At 38.1% G+C, this 25,230-nt stretch overlaps 1 protein-coding gene across 1 annotated transcript; it reads left to right on the top strand.

Annotated features, from left to right (window-relative positions):
- Positions 1-532: 532 nt before the first annotated feature.
- LOC138715794 (insulin-like growth factor-binding protein-related protein 1) lies at positions 533-24,917 on the top strand. The gene is made up of 5 exons (XM_069848871.1): positions 533-851; positions 5,648-5,897; positions 14,930-15,065; positions 17,223-17,366; positions 24,284-24,917. Exons 1-5 carry the CDS (start codon positions 676-678, stop codon positions 24,454-24,456), a joined length of 879 nt encoding a protein of 292 aa, XP_069704972.1. The 5' UTR covers positions 533-675; the 3' UTR covers positions 24,457-24,917.
- The last annotated feature ends 313 nt before the right edge of the window (positions 24,918-25,230 follow it).

The following is a 25,230-nucleotide window of genomic DNA, read 5'->3' on the forward strand; positions in this document are numbered from 1 at the left end:
TATGCATCCATAGATAGTTGCTAACCACCAGGATCCCTACTATCGCCTCATTACAATGTGAAATAGTACCTGCACAGTCTATTGTTCCTAGTACCCTCATAAACTCAAACTTCGTGACTGTATATAGGCCTACTAGACTGTGGACTGAAGAAAATGTGTCGAGTCGCTGTCATTAGACCGATTTGAAATAACCTGATAACGTTTACATAATATAAATGTCACTTCAAAATTATTATCATATGACTGTAATGCTTCTATGTACTGTACTTCTAGACAACTCGAGAAATATCGATTGTATCACAGTCGATCGTGTTCAATTACTTTACGATAGATTATATCGATTGCAATATTACGCACGGCATTTAAATATAGCGAACTTATGGAATTACATAAAAACTGTTGGTGTTTGACGAAAACGGATTTCATTTTTGCAGAGAGCATGTAAAAGTCATTCAAAATGACTCCTCGTCATGTAAAGCGCCAAAACATGGCAACCCTGTGTAATATAGCATAGTTCGCAGAATATTAAGGCCAGAGGATACTTTGCTGTATAAACGAGAGATCAGACAACTCTATCTCAACGTGACCGCAAACCGGCGAATTAACAAATACGCTCTTGTTCTGACGGTTGTTGGAATCTCAAAACCAGAGTCGACTCAATAAGGACGCCTTTGAATGCTCTTCTTTAACGCAGCGAGTATCTCTGTCATCTACAAGGCCAAGGACGGTGACGACGTTATAACAGAGCGCGCCGGGCCGAGCGCAGTGCTAGTCAGCGACATGGACGCTCGAGCTGCAGTGGCACTGCTGTTGGCCCTCGCGTGCTGCGGGTCTGCCTTGAGGATAGACAGGTACTGTACGTCCAGCACCGGGCACGTACCGCGTGTAGTCTGGATATATACTGTAGGTACTTCAGGAACAAGGCACGTACCGCGTGTAGTCTGGATATATACTGTAGGTACTTCAGGAACAAGGCACGTACCGCGTGTAGTCTGGATATATACTGTAGGTACTTCAGGAACAAGGTACGTACCGCGTGTAGTCTGGATATATACTGTAGGTACTTCAGGAACAAGGCACGTACCGCGTGTAGTCTGGATATGTAAGTTACTGTAGGTACTTCATGAACAAGGCACGTAGTTTAAGCGTACTGGTTTAATCTGTGTGCTTCTACCTAGGCGGCCGGTGTGGAGATACTCGCGAAACAAGCTGTAATCAACTGCAATGTACAGTATCTTGTTGCTGAACTAGTTAATAGTAGTTTTATTAATTAGTGCCGTTTTAAAATGTCAGGGTGTATATGTGCTGTTTATAATTGCTACAATTACAGCATTACGAATTGCTCCAAATCGTACTTTCGATTTCCGAGAGTTCATAAAACGTTAGTCAACAAAATTCTTGATTAGGCCTAATGCCTTTGTCTCTGTGTTGATAGAACAATAAAAATTAGCTTTATTGTTTAGGCCTAAGAAATGAATAGAAGTTAAAATATATTGGAAATTTTAAGGTTTTAGCAAATTAAGTTTTATTGTTGTCCACATGCCTTTGCTATACTGTTTTTTTGAAAGATGGGACATGACAGGAGCGTTGCGATCAGAAAAACAACTGAATGTCACGTAGCGTGGTAGGCATGTTGGTGTGGTGCAAGTGAAGTGGTTGGCGCAGTTTATTACATTACATTTAATAATCCTTAGGCACTCTCGCTAATCCTGCACCCTGCTGTGCAAGAATGGCCGAGTTAGCAAGTCTACTGTACTCCTAAGTATTGTTCTTACAGTAGCTCAATTGCAGTGTCTTATTTTTATCATCATCATCACCATCACCATCACCATCATGTACATGCATTGGACTTTCTACTGTCCGTTACTCAGGAGAAGACGAGCGGAAAGAATGTGACCTTCTTGACTATCGCTGTTTATTATAAACATCGCTCAGATAAGCATCCCAGTAGCCAGGTTATTACTCGTGCAGGAAACATGAGTAACAATGCGTATGGAAATTAAAGCTAAGTTGAACAGAAGGAGACCTAATGTTTCCGCTTACTGCAGAACAAATATTGACCGTGTTGTCTTACGTTATCTGTTCACATCCCTTCCTCCTCAGTCCGCTCTCGTCTTCTCCTGAGTCACCGACAGTAGGTCCGCTCACTCATGATCAGTCATCTTCCCATCATCTCGAGTGAGTCTGTAAGTTTTAGCTTGTCTGGTTGTTTTTTATTGAGCCATTAAGTTAAGGACTTTCCAATTATTCTTTCTTTCTGTTATTATTATTATTATTATTATTATTATTATTATTATTATTATTATTAAAGTTAAAAGTGTATACTTGTCGTCGGATTATTGTCTTCTCTTGTTATTTCGGCGCCCTGTATTGTTTTGAGTGCCCAAGTCTCGCATCCATATAACAGTATCGGCGTAGGCATTACTTTATAAAATTTAATTTGATATCTCTGAGGATTTGTTTTCTAGTCCCACACATACGATTACTGAAATTTATAGAATTTGTTTTGTAAATCATCAGTTATAAGAGATATCCCAACCTAAATAATTAAAATGATTGACTTATTTTTATAGTGTTTTGAATTGTTAGGGTTTTAGATCTTGTCGGAAATTTGCCGTGACTTCGATCTCTTACCGGATATCTTTAAATTAGCAGGAATTGTGTGGCCACTTGTAATTCATTAATCTTCTATTGTGCTAGAAGTACCTGATCTGTAGCTTTATTTATAACTAGACATCGGATTTTTAGGCACTAAAAATTGCAGTTTTAGGCGCCTAAAATAAGCTCAAAATTTGTAAAATTAGGCTCTATTTTAATGAAAATAGGCATTTTAGGCACATCAAGGTATCATACTTATTTCTTTCACTGAAATTTTTAGTTATACACTAAAATACGCACAAAAAGGTATGTTTAAACATTGAAAAAGAATACTATATTATATTTATAAACAGAGCTGCACAAATTTAATATATTGAAACTAATGAAATAATGATTATTGATATCAAGATTACTCATTTTAAGTTATTGAAATTCAGTTCCATGCTCAGACTTTATTATAATTATCTGCACAGTACACCACCAGAATTTTTTCTAAATTCTCCACAGTTAACCTTTGCCTTTTGTCACTGAGAATCATTTTGAAAGCAGAAAAACTTCTTTCAACCGAAACTGATGTGAGAGGCGCAAATTTTAAATTAGGTACAATAGAAACATCAATACTTGCTGGAATATTTACACTTTCCCCCGATATCACTCTTGATACTTTTTCCAACAATGAAAATCCTACATTCTTATTTAATACGTTGTCCCACTTATTTTTAACTTTTTTCCCAGTTTCGCCCAAAGCAGAATGTATGTTCACTTGAGCTTCCTTTACTATTGCTATTTGGGTACAAAGAGATTGTTTTTCACGTTCTAATTGTTCATTGCTTGCAGGTATGAAAGAAAAGTTTGATGTTATGTAGGCAATATCGTTTTTCACTCGTGAGTCATTCAGACAATCTTTCACTGCTTTCACACACGCTGCACTATCACTTTCAGGTAATTTATCAATAACTGTGACCACTTCTTTAAAATACTTAGAATAATACACCACTGACTGAATCCAGGTTCCCCATCGTGTAACAACCGGCTGAGGTGGGAGTGGGATATCTGGAAAGTTCTCTCTGAATATTGAAATCCTGGATGGGGCTTTACAAAAACATTTTTTGTGTTAGAAATAAACGAATTGACAAGAGGAAATTCATTCCGGATTATTTCAGAAACCCTGTGAAGGCCACGTGCTAGACAGGTTACATGCGTGAGGTTAGGATAAAATGTTTTAAGAAGTGGAGATGCAGCAACCATGTATGAGGCAGCATCAGTACAAAACAACAGAACTTTAGAATCGTCTATATTACCTGAGTATAAAGACTATAGGCCTTTATTTACAAAATAAGCAATGGCTTGGCTATTCACTTTCGAAAGTTCCTTAACACATACGAGGTGTGGAATCGAAGGTCCATTAGGACTAAGTTTTCCTACTACCATATTTGCTATATATCTATTCATAGGATCTGAGGTTTCATCCACAGAGACCCATATGTAAGAATCACCTATATCCTCCCGAATGGAAGCTAAAGTTTCATTGTATATTCTGTCTAAGTAATTTTTTCTTAGGGTCGACTCAGATGGGATATTTTGTTTGCAGTATTTTTGTAAAAACTGTCTTAAAACCGGATTTTCAATTGCATTCCAGGGAATGTTAGCAGCAACAAACGCTCTGGTTAAATCAGCATAGAAATTGCTGCTGAGATTGGATGAAGTAGGCTGTGTTAGTAAAGTTTGTTGCAGTTGATTTTTCTGCTGAGCTTTAGCCTTATGAGCCGCTCCTTGCACATGCTGCTTTAGGTGGCACTTCTTTTCTTGCGAAATCTAAAAATGTAAAGTAAACTGAATTAAATAAAATCCTAATTGTTGTATTGCCGTATTTCTATCACAAAGTTAGTGGGTTCGAACAATCAGAATTTTAATGACCTGCAAATACTTTAACTATCGGAATTTAAAAGGTTAAAGTGTAGTGGTCTTAAAAAGAATTATACCTCAGGATAGCTCAGTCAATGTATAAATATTATAGGCCTACTCATTAAAATTAATAGAATTTATATATTTCAACTATTGTTACATACCTGTTTGCTACAAATCTTGCAGAATATTATTTTTCCATCATAAGTGAATTCTGAATATTCTGTTAGCCATTGCCGGATCAATGTAGATTTTGCACTTATATTTTTCGGCATTATCGCGTTAAACTTCACAGGAAAACGTCCTACCGCCCAAAACTTCTCAACACAAATAAGGTGAGGGAAAGAGCAACTGTTAACGAGCATTCAAATGAACCGTTATTATTGAGATTCAATTGGACAAAAATACAAAGTTCCACTTATTGTTGCATTTCCTGGTAGTGTTAACACTAGGAGGGCCATTCTTTTAAATATTTTGTAACGGTTTACCCTACTAATTCGCAGTTTTACGACTTTTCATAAATATTTAAAAAACACTCTTTCTCCAAAAATTGTGATTTTATGACACTCTGAAGGGCAGTACAGCTAATCGGTTTCAGACCGAAAACAGTCATTTTTATAGTATAGTATATCTCTGATTCGGTAGCAGCACATGTTGTGATTGTTGCCTGCTTCAAAACTAAGGTTGGTTCTTTGTCGGCATTTATGCCTCCAAACATGTTAAATTCGGTGAAATCTATTGCGAGTGTCGTGAGATTCAAAACATTTTGTTTCCTTTATCAATGGTTTCATGGCCGGTGTGAAGCAAACTTTCCACTTTTTAAATGCCTTAAATTTCGCAGTGAATGCATGTATAAATTATAAAAAGTAAGAGTAAAATGCGAAACTTTACAGTGAGTTAGGCACTTTTAGGCGAATATTAACAAATTAGGCTCTAATAACCGTTTTAGGACATTTTAGGGCACTATAAAACTCTTTGAATACCTTTAAATTTCCATGAAACACAAATATTAATAATTATTTTTACTTTTCTCCTAAAGAAACAAAATAGGCATTTGCCCTAGAATCCGATGTCTGTTTATAACCCATAATCATTAACATTCCTCTTCCTTTCCTTTCAATACCGTTCATTGTTTGTGGTGCAGAGGGGGCGAGTTCCCCAGCAAGAACTGTCCCAAATGCATCGAAGAGAACTGTCCCAAGCCGGAAGCGGAGTGCCCGCGAGGGTTTGTGCCGGACATCTGCGGCTGCTGCCCCCAGGGCGTGTGCGGACTCGCGGAGGGCGACAAGTGCTTCAACGCCACCCTCGCGGGGGTGCTGCCCCCCGACGCCCGGCGCTACGGGCTGTGCGGCGCCAACCTGCACTGTCTGCTGCGTCCAGACCTCGCACCCCGGGTGAGTCTCACTTCCGCATTGTTGCGAAACATCGCAGTAATTAATGGCTGTGCGCTGTTTGAACTCTGAACTCCAGTCAGACAGCTCGGCGATAACCTCCAACTACGCTGGTAGCCTGATTTAATGAGTGACCAGAAACAAGAGTTTAAAAGCGAAATTATATTACTGTATCTACCGGTAAAAACTATTTTGCATGTAGGGAATTCCGCTAAACAATTTCTATGCGAAGAAATGGATCCTACTGCATAAGTGCATTCAATTTTTTTTTCTGCCTCGTGCAAATATGAAATTCATGGTTGAACGTTCGAAGGTATGATAATGTCATAACAGTTTCTTGTGAAATATGGTTAATTAATTAATTCATTTATTTACGTATTTATGTTTCAAAATATTTATTTTATGATGAACTAATTTTCGGTAAAACTTTCATACGAATCGCTCGCTTCTCGCCTACAATCTCCCACGTAGTGTAACAGTGCATGGAGTTCGAAGTTTGCAAACAGATGGAACACTTGATTTCAGCTTATCTAAGGCAGCATTGGAATGATTCAAATTGGTTACATAACTGTCAGCATGGATTTCGGGGGGAGGGGGGGCTACTCATGTCAGAGTCAATTATACCTGGTAAGGTTTATCTTATCTCAGTAGCAATAAAACGAAGTCCCTTCAAATGAGGGTGGAGATTATAGGAGGGTTGTAAATTTTCAGGATTCCTTTCAAACCTTTGTCACTGTACAGGCTGCCGGAACTCAGTTTCTTGAAAGACAAGCTCAGTGACGGAACTACACAGTACGAAGAGAGATATTTTGTAATTTTATTTTGCGCTACAGAATGTATCAACTGGTCCCTTCCTCCACTGGATGGATGGACGGCATCGCTTCACTCTCCCATTGCCATAACAATACAGACGAAGTAAGACATATCTCCTTTCTCTCTCTTTTCACAGTGAGACAGGATACATCACACAGCCTTTAGTAACTGTGTGTCAGGATTTAGCAGACGGAATAGATTCAAATAGCCAAGTAGATGCAGTGATTATGGATTTTTCACGCGCATTTGATGTAGTCCCACATGACATATTGTTGGTTAAACTATAATCAACGGAGATTGACTTCAGAGTACTCCAGTAGATCAAGGAATTTTTAACTTGTCGCACTCAGAGAATACGGGTGGGGGAGGAATTATCGAACTCAATTGAAATTACTTCCGGAGTCCCACAGGGGAGTGTCTTGGGGCCTCTTTTATTCCTGGCTTTTGTAAATGATCTGCCAGTTAACATCTTGTCCAGGGTTCGCTTATTCGCGAATGATTGTATCATATACAGGGAAATAAAAAGTTATGAAGATACTACTCTTCTTCAGAATGACCTCAATAGAATAAATGATTGGAAAATAGCCACGAAATGAAAACAAATTCTCTAAAGAGCAAAGCCATCAGCTTTACAAGAAAAATAAATAAAATAATCGCATCGTATACGTTAGGGGGTGAAACCATTCCGGAAGTTAACAAATGTAAATACCTCGGAATAACATTTAGCAGCGATCTCGACTGGGGAGGGACACGTTACGGACACAGCGGGAAAGGCATGGAGAGCGTTACACTTTGTGATGAGGGTACTAAGAAAAGGCTCTGATAAATCCAGAGAGATTGTATATAAATCACTAGTTCGTCCAGTAATGGAATATGGTGCTACATGTTAGGATCCTTACAGAATAGAACATATTAAAACACTGGAAAAGATTCAAAAAACGAGAAGTGTTGTCGTAATAATTCACCATTAAAATGGGACACACTCACAGACAGGAGAACGCGAATTCGATTATGCGCAATGTTCAAAACATACAGAGGTGAGCCTGCCTGGAGAGAAATAAAAAATAGGTTGCAGCCGCCAAATTACTCTTCAAGGAACGACCACTCATATAAATTGAGGGAAAGAAGATAGAGGACGGACACTGGAAAGTTTTCTTTTCTCAATCGTACTATCAGGGACTGGAATGCTTTACCTGCAGACTTACTAAAGGCTTTACCAACAACCAAAAACGTATTTAAAAATAGGCTTAAGGACTACTAATAGACGGTAGTATATTATACACACTATTTAAAGGGTGTAATTGATATTTTGTTATTGAAGTGTTGTATCAGTGAAGAAGTGTATTTGTCAGTGAAGTGTATTGTCAGTGAAGTGTGAAGTGTGTTGTGTCAGTGAAGTGTGTTGTGTTACTGAAGTGTGTTTCTGTCAGTGAAACTTTGCAGTTTATAGTGGCAGTGCAATGTATTTGAACAGTGAAATGTTTTTGAAGCGTTAGTGAAGTCAGGATAGAATCGGTGAAATGTGTCGTAGTTCCAGTGCAGTGAGTGAGTTGTCAGCGAAATGAGTGCAGTGCTGAAAGGTACTTGTGCAGGTATGAACATATCATACTCGTGGGTTTTAGTTCGAACTTAGGGTTAAGATACAAATTAGATTTACTTTAAATGTTATTTTAAGTGATCGTGCTTCATTTAATTTATGATGCTCCCTGTTATTATTATTATTATTATTATTATTATTATTATTATTATTATTATTATTATTAGTAGTAGTAGTAGTAGTAGTAGTAGTAGTAGTAGTAATATTAATTATTATTATTATTATTAGTAGTAGTAGTAGTAATATTAATATTATACATTTATTATTCATTGTATTTTTTATTAATTTTTATTATTGCCATTATTGAGTGTAATTAGTTACCACTGCCACCGGGTATATACCCATTTGCAGTGTGAATAAATACACACAGATGCATAATCACTTCCTTTCCTTTTCCTCCTACCTCAAGCGGCAATCTCTCACCAGCACTCACTCTCGCATGACCTCGACTATCGCGGGCTATCCCACATTCGCTGTAAGTTGACTCCCGTAGAAATCCATATAGGCTTTTACCATCATGTATTAATTTCTTTTAGTGTTCGTTGGTGATAAATCCTCTATACCATCATTCTTTCTCTGTTTTTACAACCAAATCTTGCCATGTATGGTTGTGCTTCGTACTAACTTCGGAGAATTTAATAAACAGCAATAAACAACTGAATGAATAGCGAAGTAATTATGTGAATAATGAAGAATTAATTACCGGTGACTAAATCTTCTTGTATTTATACAGACTACAGTGCGGCGTGGGCAGGATGGCGAAGCACGATATAGGGCTGGCCGCAGGACAAGTATAACAAACACGTAGTTCCGTGGAATGCAGACAAAGCTCGCCCGTACCGGGAACCAAACCTCAAACCGTTGGATAGGAAGCGCACTCCGTAGCTGTAGAATAAATAAATAAATAAATAAATAAATAAATAAATAAATAAATAAATAAATAAATACGTATCGGTACGTGAGAACCTAATAAAGAAGAAAGGATAAACAACTAAGAACTAAAATAAGGAAGTAAAAGTTTGATAGTGAATTTTTTTTGGGGCCATAGTTCAAAACGAAACGCGTTGCGTTCATGACCGACAGCGGTTATCAGCGTTATCCTGCAACATGCAAACTGGCTGACAACTGTGACTCCAAAATCCGCCAAGATGATGCCTGTAGAAACGACAGGAAATGGAAAGCAAGATGATGAGCAGCGCTTTTTGTTGGTTTTAAGATTTTTTTCTTTTTGCTTTGGCAGCTGTTTATTTTGATAGTCTGAAGGCAGGCATCTTGTGACCATTGCCAATTAATATTTAAGGAAACTTGACGATAACATTATGATCGATGGCACGTGAATACTGGAGCACCCGAATGAACCTTGGGACAGGGTTAACCATAATTTCAACCTCAGATTTTGTACAACTACTTCAGAATTAAAATACAGACCTCCAGAGCACTGAGCTCGAATTCCGACAGCCCAAGCGGAATTGTGACGGACGAAAGCGTTGCTGAGGCGTAGTAGTGGCTAGTGAACCCAAACTAAATCTACAGATCAGCTGTTTCGGCTTGGGAAAGACCAGAATCACAAATGGATAGTGAGGTCTCCATTACAGTGAGCGTGTGATAGTTGACGAGGCTCGAATCCTCATCGCACCCACGCCCACACGACACACGACGACGTCGAACATTGCCCATGTACTTAAGAACTTAATGTGTCATCAATACTGGACTATACCTCCAGATATCAGTTAAACTGGAAGGAACACGTCTCAAGAATAGTTTCATCCAGGATCCCTAAGGCAATAATGAAGTATCGTCCAAATGGGAAACGGTCACTTGGTCGACCTATGAAAAGATGGCAAGAAAATCGCTTTTTCAGGCCGTAACAGTTCTTTTGGGATTTAGTACTTGACAGGATGATGATGATGATGATGATGATGATGTAGAATATTATTGAAATAATGTGTCCATTAAAAATGGGCGATTTTAAGAAAATAACGTTGAGCTCGAAACACAATTTTGAGGATAGGCAAGATTGCAAAATTAATTAAAATTGAAATAGAAAATAAAATTAACTATTCTGAAGCTTGCTCACTCGCATTGGACAACAGCACAGAAAACAAATGACAAAATCCGAATTAGACACGTTCATCCGAGGAGTTAGTGAGGATTTTTCTGTCTATTTTTAAAAGTATAGTTGTCGCAGTCGTCCACTGCGTCCTCACAGGACAGTTCCTCCCTTCTTCCTCCGTGTTGAGCGGGTACCAATACCACTGAACTGTACATTTAAATGAATACGACTTGCCTTCGTTCTTACTCTCTCTCCTCATGTTAGGAATTTAGGAGCTCAAATCTGTGACATCTTTGACCACCCCTAGACGACATCGGACGGAAGCGTCAGCAGATGTAGAAGAAATATGTGCTGACGTCATGCAGTTCAAGTGCATCGCCAGAACGTGAGACAGGCCTGATCACAGCGACGCCTGCTGAAGGCGTCTTGAAGCAGCTCACAGCTGCGCCGCCTCTCGACTTTGATGCGTTGTGCAGCTCTGATGTAAACATCGGACAGCATTTGTTATGCTACGGCTTTTTCACATACAGGGTGCTGAATAACAGATTTCCAATGAACACTTTTCTTTTTATGTTGGTTATTTTGGCAGATAGTATTATTTACGGTGGTTGTTAGTCGAACTATTCAGGTCGACCGGGTCTTTTGCGTTGAAGAGTGACTGAAGAATTGTACTGTTACGGTAATTTTGTTGTTGGAATGCGTGTCACTTGTGCGTTGCTGTTATAACACTGAAGCCGGTTCCCTAAAACCATTATGATAACGAATATTGAGTACGTTTAAGACGAGCAAGAAGGAAGAAACAAATTATTGACATTAAACTCGAACGACTGTTCTCGGTACTATGACATCTGGATGCTTACATAAAAAGATAGCACGAAAACTACTGCATTATATGCGACTGCCCTCACAAGTGGCATTGCCTTCATCACAAAAGCAAAACTGAACTGAACTGCGATCCATGCACCGCGGCACAGGCCTCCTCTTATAAAGCGTACTGCATACATGGTAACAAGGCTACGACACTTTCAGTTATCCTTGGTTTGTAGTGTCTTCTGCTTAGATCCGTTTGATTTGTTATTCAGACAGTGCCCACGTTATTGTCTTTGCTAAGGTTTCTTTCGTCAACATAATTTGTGTAGTCCACGTCTTTGGGTAGATTGCTTCCCAAATGTATATTTAGAATATCCTTGGACATTATTCTCAGTCCGTTCTGCAATAAAATTTTCTGTGAAATTCGTTTTATTAAAACGGTTTTCCCAAATCCATAAATAAGAATAATGACCATAAATTTTGTTTACATTGAGAAAAAATGTAAAATTGTGTTGTTGGACGTTCCTTGTGTAGAAGTGAAACATTGTCAAAATAAAGCAAAAGAAATAAGGGAAATACCAGTTTTTTTTTTAATTTTATTGGGTTATTTCACGACGCTGTATCAACTTCTAGGTTATTTAGCGTCTGAATGAAATGAAGGTGACAATGCCGGTGAAATGAGTCCGGGGTCCAGCACCGAAAGTTACCGAGCATTTGCTCGTATTGGGTTGAGGGAAAACCCCGGAAAAAAACCTCAACCAGGTAACTTGCCCCGACCGGGATTCGAACCTGGCCACCTGGTTTCGCGGCCAGACGCGCTGACCGTTACTCCACAGGTGTGGATTACCAATTTTCACATGCGCCTAATTAAAGAAAAGTACAGGTGGAAAGAGTTCAGCTTGCAATCCCGAAATTACTGAATCTGATCCCAGAGAGGGACATATGAAACATCTGCGTGTGGTAACGTAAATTCCCTGATTGAGCTTTCACTGAAGAAATTCAAAACGTGACAGACAAGATTTAAGTTATATGCAATAATTTTTATAATTTCTTAATATCTCCGTGCAACGCAGGGCTTGAAGTCGATATAAGTGATATCTTTATGCAGTGGCGCAGCCAGAATTTGGCTCTTGGGGGGGGGGGGGTTAAATTCCTAAAAAAAAACTGACTATAATGCATACTGTAACAAAACTTTTATGTTTCATTACTTATAATTGCAGTCCGAATGAAACAGAATTTCCCATTGGACTAAATAGTTCCCCAACTAAAGCATTTGCTGCTGAGTCCAATGGACACAAATGCAGCATATGCTTTCTGGGCAACAATGCAGTGCTTTATTACGACGACATGCCAGTACCGTAAAAAAATCCGTTCGAGTGTAACTTTCACACCAGGTACTGCTTATTATGCTGATGCACAAACATAAGATGCAAAATTTTCTCGCTGCAGTTCATTTGGTCGCATTTCATCCTTAGGACATAGGCTTCATTTCATCGCACTTCTTTTAATATAGGCATGTTCAGAATTCAACATGCTTGGTTTGGCAACACTGTACGGTATACTCTATTGTAGCCATTTCATAGGCAAAGAGTGCATTTGCTTATTCTTAGTGGTAGTGTATAGTAGCGAATTCGCTTTCTTGTATAGTGGTTAGGGAATTAACGTGGAAGCCCAAAGCATATTAGAGAATTTATTTTAAACAAATGCTCTTTTAGAGAGAGACCTGATTAAATGTGTATTTTAACATGTTAATATTTTATAAACAAATGTTCTTTTAGAGTTTTACGGAAGTGCTAACATGTAAAGATTTTATAAATAAAATAATATTCTTTTATAGCTTTACGTAAGTGTATATGTATTTTAACGTGTTAAGATTTTGTAAACATGGACTTGAAATAATAAAAAACAACCGAGGACAAGACAGTAAAACAAACGTTGATAAAACAAGGTATCGTGATCATGAAAACATTTTAATCATATCTAATAAATTAGAAAACAAGAAATTCGCACAGCATTGAAAATAAATGGAGCAGGTGATTTACATGCAAAATCCTTAGAGTTGATTAGGGCCGAAATTAAGCAAAATAATAGTTTTGAGATTTTTTTTTTTTCCAAAATGCATCTGTTCAGGCAGGCAATTTATAGGAAACTTTGCAAAATGCTTCCTCCTGTTCCTTCTTCCATCAAAGAAGCCTTATAATATTTTCTGTCGAAAATGTAGTTACATATTGAAGAAGAGTTCTTATGTGGACGGCAACAGTGAAATTGCCTCAATAACTTGTAAAACAAATCTAACTTTTCGCATTAATAATAAACGCAAATTTTTTTTTTTCGCTGATGGTACATTTGATTATGCTCCCAATCATTTCTATCAAATGCACACCACACATTCATGTGTTAATGCTTTGAATATTCTTGTAGTTACTTGTTCTTTTGCCAAATGCTAATATCCAAACATATAACTTGTGGTGGTTCCTCAATATGTGGAAAGCAGTTAATCTTTCGACGCTTTTGTTAGATTATGAAATAGTATCATGCAATGCTACCAAAATTAATTTTCCTAGTGTTAAGATCACATAGTGTAAATTTCACGTAGGACAGAATTGGCTTAGAAAAATTAAAGAAAACAGTGTGTCAGACCAGGAGCTCCGAAACAACACGTCTAAATTTCGAAAGTGGTTAAAAACTTTTGTTTAATTATTTATTTTTGGTCTTTCCTATTTACCACCGTCGAGGTATCAAACACTTTTGTGCAACTAAGATCAGAGCCCTTCTGTTAGTGAATGTTTTTTTTTTCTCTCACATTGTGGAAAACTATATTGAAATAGGTATATATCTTCCACTCTGAATTATGGGTAGAAGTACCACAATATCAAACTGTATGAACTTCAGACGCTGCACAATGTTGCAGTATGAATTTTGTAAAACGTCCACCTTGCCTTCATGGTCACAGATGTAACATATAGACTACACTGAGGTGCTAAAAATGAAAGAAATTAGAAAAGGGAAGGACAGGAATGACCAAACACGTAAGGAGCTATTCACCCTCAATATGAACAATAGGTACACTTTGAATAAGGTGTCCTTTATCTGAGGAGCGTGGGTTATCAAAAATAGGTGACAATATTCTCATTGCAATGTTGCCATACGACGAAATTAAAAATATTTATGTGCTGAAATAAAAACATTTTAAGTTCGACAAAATGACTGACGGCCGTATTTCTTTCATTATCCGGACGGAAACAAAGTATTTCAACCAATCGTAATCAGCCCAAGCGGAGGTCGAACCCGCGCCCGAGTGCGACACCGCAAGTGCCTTAGCCCACTGAGCTACACCAGGGCTTTTCATTCATTCAGTTCACTTTGCCGCAGACAGGTGGCCTTGTGTTCCACCTGCTTTACGAAGTGTGCTGTGTAGTCGTCTTTGTTGTCATTATCTAATTTGATTTTATTATTTTGTAACTGTAAATGAAGTTTTTGGGGTTCGTGGTGATTAAATGATAACCCAGCATTTGCCTTAGCGATTAGGGAAACCAACGAAGAACCCTATCAGGCTGGAGTTTCGCCACAGAGCCACCTTGCTTGGTCTGAATATACTGTTTCGCTGGATAATAGTTCAAGAAAATAGACTATGTACAATGATGTAATTTGTAACATTATTACAAAACGCATAAAAGTGTGATGAGGAAGTCTTCATGTGTGTGTGTTCCCCCCTGAATTGAGTCCTGTGAGACAGCTGAGAGGTTTCATTTGATGTTGCAGGACGAACCCGAGGCGCTGTGCTTCTGCAAGGAGACGCAGGAAGCCTGCGGGTCAGACAATCGCACTTACGAGACGGTGTGCCAGATCGCAGATGTGGAGCACGTGTACCTGAAGCACTGGGGACCCTGTCACTCAGGTACTTCTCAACTTAATCAGTCCGGAATGATATCCCACGTTTTGTGCAGTTTTCTGAACTTTTGTTGCCTGGGATCTTTTGGTGTTCCATTGCAATTTCAGTTTATGAAGAAGACATAAAACTTAAACAAAAAATCTGTTCTCTTTAATTCCCACCATTTGCTTTAACTAGTCCTCCTTGTTTGCACTTGTTTATGCTGCAGATCTTAAAATATTCATTTACGCTGTTTCCAGCTTCCTTTAGCACTCTCGGTGTTGAACCTGCAATTCCTTGATCGTGTTGTTTTTTTAGACATATTTTAATTTTTTTAATTATCGCAACACTTTGACATGTAGGCTGGTCATTACCTACTATCTGGCGATTATGTTGAAAATCCTGTTCTGAGGTTGAGGCACCCATTAGGTGGGATTCTTTTGATAGGATGACATGGGTTTGGTAGTTGGCAGGATGGATGAGGTGAAGATGATAATGGCAATGAAATGAGTGCTGAAAGTTACCCAGCATTTGCTTGTAATGGGTTCAGGGAAAATCCTCAGCCAGGCTAGTTTCGCAGTCAGATATGTTGACCACTACTCCAAATCAAAATCAGTGACTGATGTATCTTAATTGTGTCACATATTTTTTGTAGTTTCTTTAATGTTTCTGTCGTCCATATTCTTCACATAGGCCTACTCAATTCTGCAGGGAGGTAATTGAAGCTGGTATTTTGAATAGGTACTGTATTATTTATTTTTTTTATTATTGAGATTCTAAAAGGTAATAAAGAGTTTTTGTTGTTGTTGTTATTATTATTATTATTATTATTATTACTACAACTGACTATGGACTGGAAAGTCCTGGATTCAATTCCAGGTTGTGATGTTAATTTTCCCGTTGCCAAAGCTTCCAGAATGGTACTAGAGTCCACTCAGTCACCTGCCAAGTTGAGTACCAGGTCCTACATGGGTTAAAGATGGTCGGAGCGTGGTGCTGACCACACTACCTCAGGTCATGGAAGCATGAAGGTGTTGGCGCTCATGTTTACCGTAGTCTTAAATTGACCATTTAGTTAGCAGTGACCTGGACTGGTGGGGATGGGCACTCTAGTCTCAGCCCCACTTCTATGAACTGTTCAAGATACCAGTGTGGTCTAGGGGTATCGAGCAGGCATGGGTTCGAATTCCACTTGGGCTAAGGCAATCATCAAGTTTCGTAATGTGGTGACTCATTTCACTATCACCAATTCCATCAATGCACAGTTGATAAGCAGACTGACTCCACTACTGCCTTGCGTAATCTATGTATGGTAGGTATATTAGTTTTTAAATAATATTCTAATAGCTGAATAAAAATAACCACTGGTTGATTTTCCTTTGCTGAATCCTTTTCGCTATTGGTAGTGGTGGTTTTTGTAATATATGCAGTGTTCCCAGTTGTTTTGTTACTCCTTGAGAATGTATTTCTAAATGTATGCTATGATAATTGGAGAATAGTAAAATTTCTGTAACTTACATAGAACCACTTAATATAAAGCTTGGACGAAAATGCTTAAAAATTAAAATAGAAAAAAATTACTGTAGTTGTTGTTGTTGTTATCTAAAACATACATTGAAATGTTAAATGGTTATATTGTAAAATGGTTATATTTGTGAAACTGAGTGTTTAATTTTGGTTCATTATTCAGAACAAGCGTTCGTAAACAATACATTCGTGAAACGTGACAATTTATATTTTAATGTAATGTTACTGAAATTTTTAATTTAGTTATTAATCTGTAATTTTGTCAATGATTTCCATTTCGGCTGTGCAAATTGCCTAACCTACATATTATTAGACTGGAGTACCAGGAGGAAACTAAAAACATTAAGGAACTTGTTTTGGAGCTGTTTGCAACTGACCAGCGAGGTCGAATGTGGGTGACCTGCTGTGTAGGTGGTAGGTACTGTGCCCCCCACCAGTTAAATTGCGCAAATCTTAGGAATTTAGTAGTGAAATTATAAAAAAGAAAGTGACTTGTACGGTAACAACAATTCAACATACACTACTATTTAAGGCAGGAATCTACGAAGTGGAAAAATATCGAACATTTATTTTCAACTCGATTTTTTTTCCTCAGAATTTTGCCGCCATGGGCCAGGGTCTCCTTCAGTAAGGATTTAAATGCCTCCATTGTTGCAGTGCCTTGGGTGACATCGGGGCCGCGTGATGTTGCTGGCACCCTTCATCAAAGCCTGGCGCTGGACTGCGAAGTCAAAGGTTATCCTATCCCGGGGGTGCATTGGGAGTTCCAGGCGGACAATGGCGACATCAGAGTACTTCCAAGTAAGTAGGCAGATACACTTTCTGTCCTTCCTCAATAATTGTGCCTACTTTTGTATATCCAAAGGTCTGATGTTATTGAAGACTACATTCTGTGCATTACACAGTGTTGTGTGATGTGATACAATTTTTATGAGTAATGATATCAAAAAGCTGTCCGCTACAATCTTGATACCCTTGTGAATCTTGTCAGCCACTGATTGTCGGTTTTGATTTACAGTTTTAAAAAAGTGATGTCCAAGTTTTCCGTTACAGTCTTCAGAAATAGCTTCTTACCACTATCACTTTTCATCTTCATCATTACTACCTTTTTATTCTTGTTCAATTAATGATTACACTGCTCCACAATGACTTTTCTGTTTGGGAAATGTTAACTTTTTCTTGGAATTCGGCGTGGAAACTCTCGAAGTATGTTATATCACCTATCATCCGGAAAACAGCTCTTGCAAAGTTTTATTTTGTAGAGTAGAGTTGCTAGAAACCAATTTCAATTGAGACACATGCAGGTCAACCACATGAGGTGGGCAGTGAAAAGAAACAGATCTATGAACCAACAATCCCGTTCTATAAAGATAAATATAGCCTGTCCCACATTGATGTAATAGCAGGGGCGTATTATGCGGGCTACCGGGGCTACCGGTGGTAGCCCAAGGAAATTACAAAAGAAAAAATTTATAATATAACATAATGTAATAATTTTGTATTATTAGTTTTACCATAGTAATTAAAATTAAAATAATTGTTAGATATATTTTGTGTAATAATAGGGTCAGCGGTAGCCCAAACCCTTTAACCAGTATACACCACTGTGTAATAGGTCTGATGGTGGGAACACGAGGTACCATACCCTCCTTCTTTGCCAACAAATGTAAAAACCTGGGGCTAACAGACAGCATTGTGAAGGAAATAGCCATTAGTGTCCTCAAAGGATCGTTTCAGATATTGAGAAATCATTTGTATGGGAGTAATAATGGAAATTTCAAGTTAGCTTAACCGATGGCTGTTGATTGGTTTAGATATCACTGCCAATAAATCCGTACTATTATTTTTATCGAGGTATATGGCATTCAAATCATTCTAACCTATCTGATGATATTTTCTTTCCCCTTTCTTAACTGTAAATGAGCACAAACTCTACTTAGGTGTAAATTTTTCTGACATTTTGTATATTCGATTCCCTCATCGTTTCAAATGCATATCATTTTACCTTTTAGGTGTGTTTCCAAATTATACCTAATACGCTTTGTCAAATCTGGGAACCTTTTCATAAGGGAAGCTAAATTTATTATTATATTAAACAGATACCTTTATTACATAAAAAACCAAAATAGAAGTATTGATAATTCTGCGAAGTGATCAATTTAACTACAGTATAAAACTGATTGCGTGTGGGTTCTGTCCAGGTCAGAACATCATACCGGCATGGAGGAGGACATCATCTGTCCTCAGTTCTAAGAGTAACATGTTCATTATTAATACCGTAGTGATGCAGAAATGAGCCTGTATTCTGATCACAAAATGTCGTTAACTGATGATAAAACCATTAACTCTCTTGCTGTCCAGATAGCGGGGTCAGAGCAGAGGCTGGACATTGCTGAACTGATTCTGATCCATTTCATCCTGAAGATTGCACAATGAACAAAGTGGTGAAGAAATAATTCCAATTTTGTTCAAGTGTTTTGCAAACAGCCTTTTGTATACAGTACCGAATTGGCAAAATATGCCTTAAGTATTAGATTTATAAAAATGAAAGAAAATGATCACTCATTTTTATTGCTTACTTACAATTAGGAAGAATACAGTACTAGTCCTCCACATGTGTGTAGAATTAATCTGTTTGCAATAGAATGTTATTAATATCCATAAATAGAGAGTGGCTACTGAGTCACAAACATTGAGAAGTGCGAGAATGCAGTCATGTGCAAATAAGTCTAAAATCCCAACGAAATATCAAAGAAAAGAATTGCAAGAGCTGAGCATTTTGGTGTATTGTGTAGACTCACACTGAACGTGTTTCTGGTGTCCTGCTAGCCACAGTGTTGAAACGCCTACTGTTTTGGATGGATGTCTTGCTTTAGAAGAAGAGTATAATTCAGTATTACGTATTACTCTGTGAAAAGATTTATTAAATCTACATACTTAGATTTCAACAAACAAAATTTGATAACACAATCCCAAGGGAAAAAAATAGAACTCTCTGCATCATAATCCACAGTTAATTCCCGATTTACCATGAAAATCGACTGTAGCTGCATTTAGATTGGCAACAGGCCATGATTGTTTGGCCAAACACCTGCATAGAATTGGAATATATCAGTCCCCTAACTGCCCATTGTGCAACTCAAACCAAGAAATGGATTCGAAACACCTCAAAATCTGTGCTTCAGTGGCTGGTCATGATAATATCTTTGAAAAATATTGGAGTGCAAGAGGTCAAATGACTTTATTGTCAAACGCCTGGCATTAGAAAACAACAACATAATTCAGTTGCAAACTATAAGGCGTTTCTGACCATGAACTTTTTTTTTTAATGCTAACTTTGTCCTTCATACCTGGCAATATTCTGTGCAACTTTGAATTATTATAAGTCGGTTATCATTTTCACTATTTCGTCTGCTAGCTTCTTTCCTCTTATGTTTGGAAGTGCAAGCATGCCTTTCTCCTGCATAAGTTTCCTTGATTGCCCAACTATACAGGGTGGAAGTGATATAGCTGTGCAGCTTGAAGGGGCAACACATTAAAATGTATAAAAAAGCTATTATGCATTTTGTAATTAAGTGCATGGTTAATAATGAACAGGCTGAAAGCCTGCCAGCTCACCTACTAACAGCATGCTTCAATACAGCAGGGCTGACAGGAAATAAATCTTTGTATGGTGTTTAATTTGCAAGGAAAGCGTCCATTTTCTTTAAGAATTATTCCTTATTATAGACTGAAAATCAAAATCGTACTGATAGTACTTGCAATGTTCGAACATGAGAGAAGCAACCAAGACATTAGCTACAAACTTCATCTGATTCCATATCAAAAACTAATCGCAAGATCTGTGCTAAAATCCTTAAGCGGTTAAGACATGAAGGGGTGGGAGTGGAGAACACAAATATTTCATAAGAAGGTGGAACAAACACGCAGGCCTCCACCTGCAGAGCGAACACCGAACTTTGCGATACTCTACAAACTGGAACTGAACACAGCGCCAATGCTAGCACTTATCAAGTAAAACAGTGACAACATTTAGGCAAAATTATTATTTTTTTCTGAGGAAAGTATTTATTTGGACTAATATGGCTTTATAATTTCTTGTTGTACTGTATCCAAGAAGTAAGCTGTTATGATCTGCAGAGTTACATTACTTCCACCCTGTATAGTCTGTTTCACTCCCTTCAACATCAAGCAGTTTTGAGCTTCTTGAAATAATATGGAAGCACAGATCGATGCTCAGTTGCTCTGAGCTCTACACAATATTGTAATTGTTAAATGATATGTCACACCATTAACTAGGTAGCATTATATTAATTAACTTTGTTTTTGACTGGGATTTTACATGGCTCAATTTTTAGATTTTATTGAATAATCTTTTTTCTCTAGAACCTTTCATTTCTCCAAAACATATTTTTTTTCATTAAAAAAAGCTGATGCAAAACCTAACTATAAAAAATATCAACAATTTGGAAGATACAACAAATTGTTTTCTATAACATTATACATTACTTGGGAGGCCAGAGGGAAAAAGACCTTCAGGGAGGCAGAGACGTAGATGGGAAGATAATATTAACATGGATTTGAGGGAGGTGGGATATGATGATAGAGAATGGATTAATCTTGCTCAGGATAGGGACCAATGGCGGGCTTATGTGAGGACGGCAGTGAACCTCCGGGTTCCTTAAAAGCCAGTAAGTAAGTATAACATTATACATTTGCTAATTTTTCAAGTAAATTAGATGCTTCAGTAAATAAATATCAATAAATACATTATATCGACTTCAGAAAGCCAAAGTGTTAAGATGTCCAATGTATATTGAACAAAGTAAAGCAAGAATCAAGGCTCCAGCTTCCATCCTTCACTTTTTATGTCTATTTTTGTTGCGCTGTGCACTCATCGATGTCACAGTTACTGAGTGAGAACACGTGGACTTTAACAGGCTGTAACTCATAAACACAACAACCAATTAGTCTAAAATGACGCCAGATTTCTATATTAGTATACATAAAACTCATCAAGTACCATAACAATTGCTGTCGGTGGGTATCATGCCCTGGTTGAATTGATACGGAATAACCCAGTAGAATCTATTTGTCTAGTGGTTTAATTATGACAGATAAAGAAAATCTGAAAACACAATAGGCCTATAAATGATGACGAGCTCTGACATGACAAATTATGGATAACATTAAAATTCACGAAAAAACTGCAATTCGAATGACTGATCTGTAATTGTTTCTGAAAGGAACTGAGCTGGTTGTACACATTTCGTATTTTGATTTTAATAAAAGATCTGTGGGTGATGAAGTTCTCAGATATATAAACTTACAGAACATACAAATGGAGGCAGATTTCATATAGTTGGAATGGTGTGTTGATATATCCACTCAGTGACAAGTAAACAATTCCGCCCTGTTGTGTATGGTCAGCAGCAATGCACCAACACAAAGGAAACATTGCTGTGAGAGTGTGGGATCCATGGCTTCAGAGGTTTGATTGAACTAAAGGCGAAACAATTTTATATGAAATTTCTGTTCGAGGGTGTACAGTTTTCTAACTGTTTCTGAATGTATTGAACAAAATGAAGTCAGTGTTAGTAATGACGTTTTGGAAATAATCAAGTGCCACTTAGAACATTTTAAGATATATATATATATTTTCATAATTTCCAGAAATTGAGGGAAGATAATTTACAAACTTCTTGTTCTTTCACCATCAATTCCTCTGATCTTCCCTTACAATGAAAAGCAGAAATCAGTGGGAGATATTCTCTGAAATTAAAATTGTGAAACATGTCAGTCTGTGTTGAGAATTGCTGCTCAAGGAGCTGTGTGACGTCGCCATGCCATCGACGTACTTATGTGAGATACTGGTACGTTTGCCAACTACTTTTTTGTAGAAAATAAGGGAGACTTGGCGATCTGCAATATTTCACATACAAAACTGACAAATTATTCAGTTCAGTTAGGCTTAAATTACGACTATTTTGAGATATTTTGTCTCGCGTAATAGTTTCAAACAAATTGTAAACATTGCCTGCGTGAGTAGTTGAAGTCGACTGTGATTTGCAGCTCTGTTTCCAACATCTGTTCACTTACTGTTCGTAACAGAAAACACTCTCTGCATGAGCTGGCTACCTGGAATGCTTACAACACTACTCGCAAGTTTTTTTTTGTTCTGAATTTCTAATTCTAACATTGTTTGATTTTAAACTGTGAGCCCTGAAACTATTTCTGGCAAGTATTACCTTCTAAGAGATGGCACATCTCAGTCTCTGGACTTCCTAATATAAATCACTTCAATCCTGAAAAAACTAAATGTTTCAAATAGATTTTTGCATTATGCAAAAATAAGGGAGAAAAATGCTCAAAGAGAAGAAAGATACTGGAGTTGGGAGACTGTTAAAAATTAGGGCTAAATACGGGAGATCCCGGGAAAATATGAGAGGGTTGGCAACTGTGGGTACTGGAGTGCCAGAAACAAACTCACAGATCACAATTACACTAATTAGTAACTAATTGATCGTCCACCACTGTGGAGTAATGGTTAGACTTCTTGACTGGGCTCTGGTTCAAATCTTGGTCAGGACAAGTTACCTGGTTGGGGTTTTTTCTGAGGTTTTTTCTCAACCACTCGAAGCAAAATTGCTGAATAACTTCCAGCATTGGACTTCGGAATCATTTCGCCTTCATCAGTATCATTTCATTAATAATCTCAATAGTTTACAGGTCGATCAGGAGGACATGGTGGACATGGTTCCGGGATTGTCTATAGGCGGCATCTGTCTGTGGGAGCTGCACATACCCAGTGAAGCCTCAGGGACTTTAATAAGCGGACTGCAGGTGACCGGGGAAGTGTAGCTCCCTTGGATAGATGGTGCCGTGGAATTGACTGGTTGAGGATGCAGCAGATTCAGGCACATGAATTGCGAACAGATTCCATCGATCATCACAGGCAGACAGAGGTCAGGACTGGATGATACGATGACACCATGTGTTTGAAGGAAGCAATCCTAAGGACTTCAACAATCATTCCAACATAAGGAAGTTGCACAATAAGCCTAGGGCTGCGGTGCTTCTCTGCGGGCCCTCCTTGAAAAGGGGGAAAAAACTATTTACTCACATAATTTTACTTTCCTAAAATATCTGAGTTCTGTTATTAGCTTTTAATTCACACTTGTTGTGTTTAAATTTCGTTTTGTCCTCTGCAGTAGTATTCAATTTAGCTTTCCCTTCAAGCTTCATTAGATAATAATCAATCCCTTCATGAAAGTTGCTTATACACGCATATCTCTCTTAAAGAGCAGAGTCCACACCTGTGGACCTGCGTCTGGCTGCGAAACCAGGTGGCCCGGGTTCGAATCCCGGTCAGGGCAAGTTACCTGGTTGAGGTTTCTTCCGAGGTTTTCCCTCAACCCAATAGGAGCAAATGCTGGGTAACTATCGGTGCTGGACCCCGGACTCATTTCACCAGCATTATCACCTTCATCTCATTCAGATGCTAAATAACCTAGATGTTGATACAGCGTCGTAAAATAACCCAATAAAATAAAAAAAATAAAAATACAGAGCAGATAGGTCATCACATGCCAGGTAGTACAGTGCCGCGCCATTCTCTGGCGGATAGTTGAGGTCTCCCCCTCTTGTCTGTACTTCATTGGGCTCAGTCCCCACACCTGGCAGGTGGTGCTCGTGCTGTCATGTGAGTTCACTTGCAGGTGACGACCAGTACGTGGCGGTGCAGGTGAGGGGCGGGCCGGAGGCCTTCATGGTGACGTCTTGGGTGCAGATCGTGGATCTGCGCCCCACGGACACAGGCACGTACTCGTGTGTGGCCACCAACAGCGAGGGCGAAGCTCGTGCCACCGCCAAGGTGGGCGTCAGGGGCTGATGAGTGGCGTGGCTTGTGTATCGAGTACCTGAAGACATTCTTGTTCTGCGTTTTGTTGTATGGAAATGAGCAAGTTCTTTCTTTTCCTTCCACATTTTAATATATTAAGATAAGTTACCATAAAATAATATTGTAAATCTTTATTATGCTACATGTTGTCCGCTGCTGAAGGCTGTCTCTTACTTGTTTGGAGAAATCAGATATAGCCTGCATCTCTAGAATGTTAATGCTGATGAAGTTTGTACGTTAGTTCAGCCACATTACAGTCCTGGTTTCCATCCGTTGACTACAGCAACTGAATTCGATATTTCGAGCAATGAACGTGACAACTAACATCAAGTGTCGTGCTAAGACACTGCATTTTACTGTATGTTTAGATTTGTACTATTTAGTAAAGAAACTTTATATTGTAGCAATAACTAGTTTGTACTTTTTTTAGTAAATAAACTTTATATTAAGCAGCCTGTTTTGTAATATTGTTAGTAAACCTGTGACCAGATTCTTTGCTCCATGTGAATTTCTAGGCTTGGAAGAGCAATATCATTCAGGTTTGTAAATTTAACGTATCAATGAAGCAAATCAGAGGGTTTCATTACTGATGTAAGAATAAAGTTGTTGTTGTTGTTATTATTATTATTATTATTATTATTATTACTACTACTATTATTACTACTTACATACTTACTTACAAATGGCTTTTAAGGAACCCACAGGTTCATTGCCACTCTCACATAAGCCCGCCATTGGTCCCTATCCTGAGCAAAATTAATCCAT

This window comes from Periplaneta americana, chromosome 15 (assembly GCF_040183065.1).
Source record: "Periplaneta americana isolate PAMFEO1 chromosome 15, P.americana_PAMFEO1_priV1, whole genome shotgun sequence".
NCBI lineage: Eukaryota > Metazoa > Arthropoda > Insecta > Blattodea > Blattidae > Periplaneta > Periplaneta americana.

Excerpts from the sequence above, each read along its gene's own strand:
- LOC138715794 (XM_069848871.1), top strand. The coding sequence starts at position 676 with ATGCTCTTCTTTAACGCAGCGAGTATCTCTGTCATCTACAAGGCCAAG. Across the intron at positions 5,898-14,929 it reads GTCCAGACCTCGCACCCCGG|GACGAACCCGAGGCGCTGTG; the intron begins GTGAGTCTCACT and ends TTGATGTTGCAG. Across the intron at positions 15,066-17,222 it reads CTGGGGACCCTGTCACTCAG|TGCCTTGGGTGACATCGGGG; the intron begins GTACTTCTCAAC and ends CCATTGTTGCAG.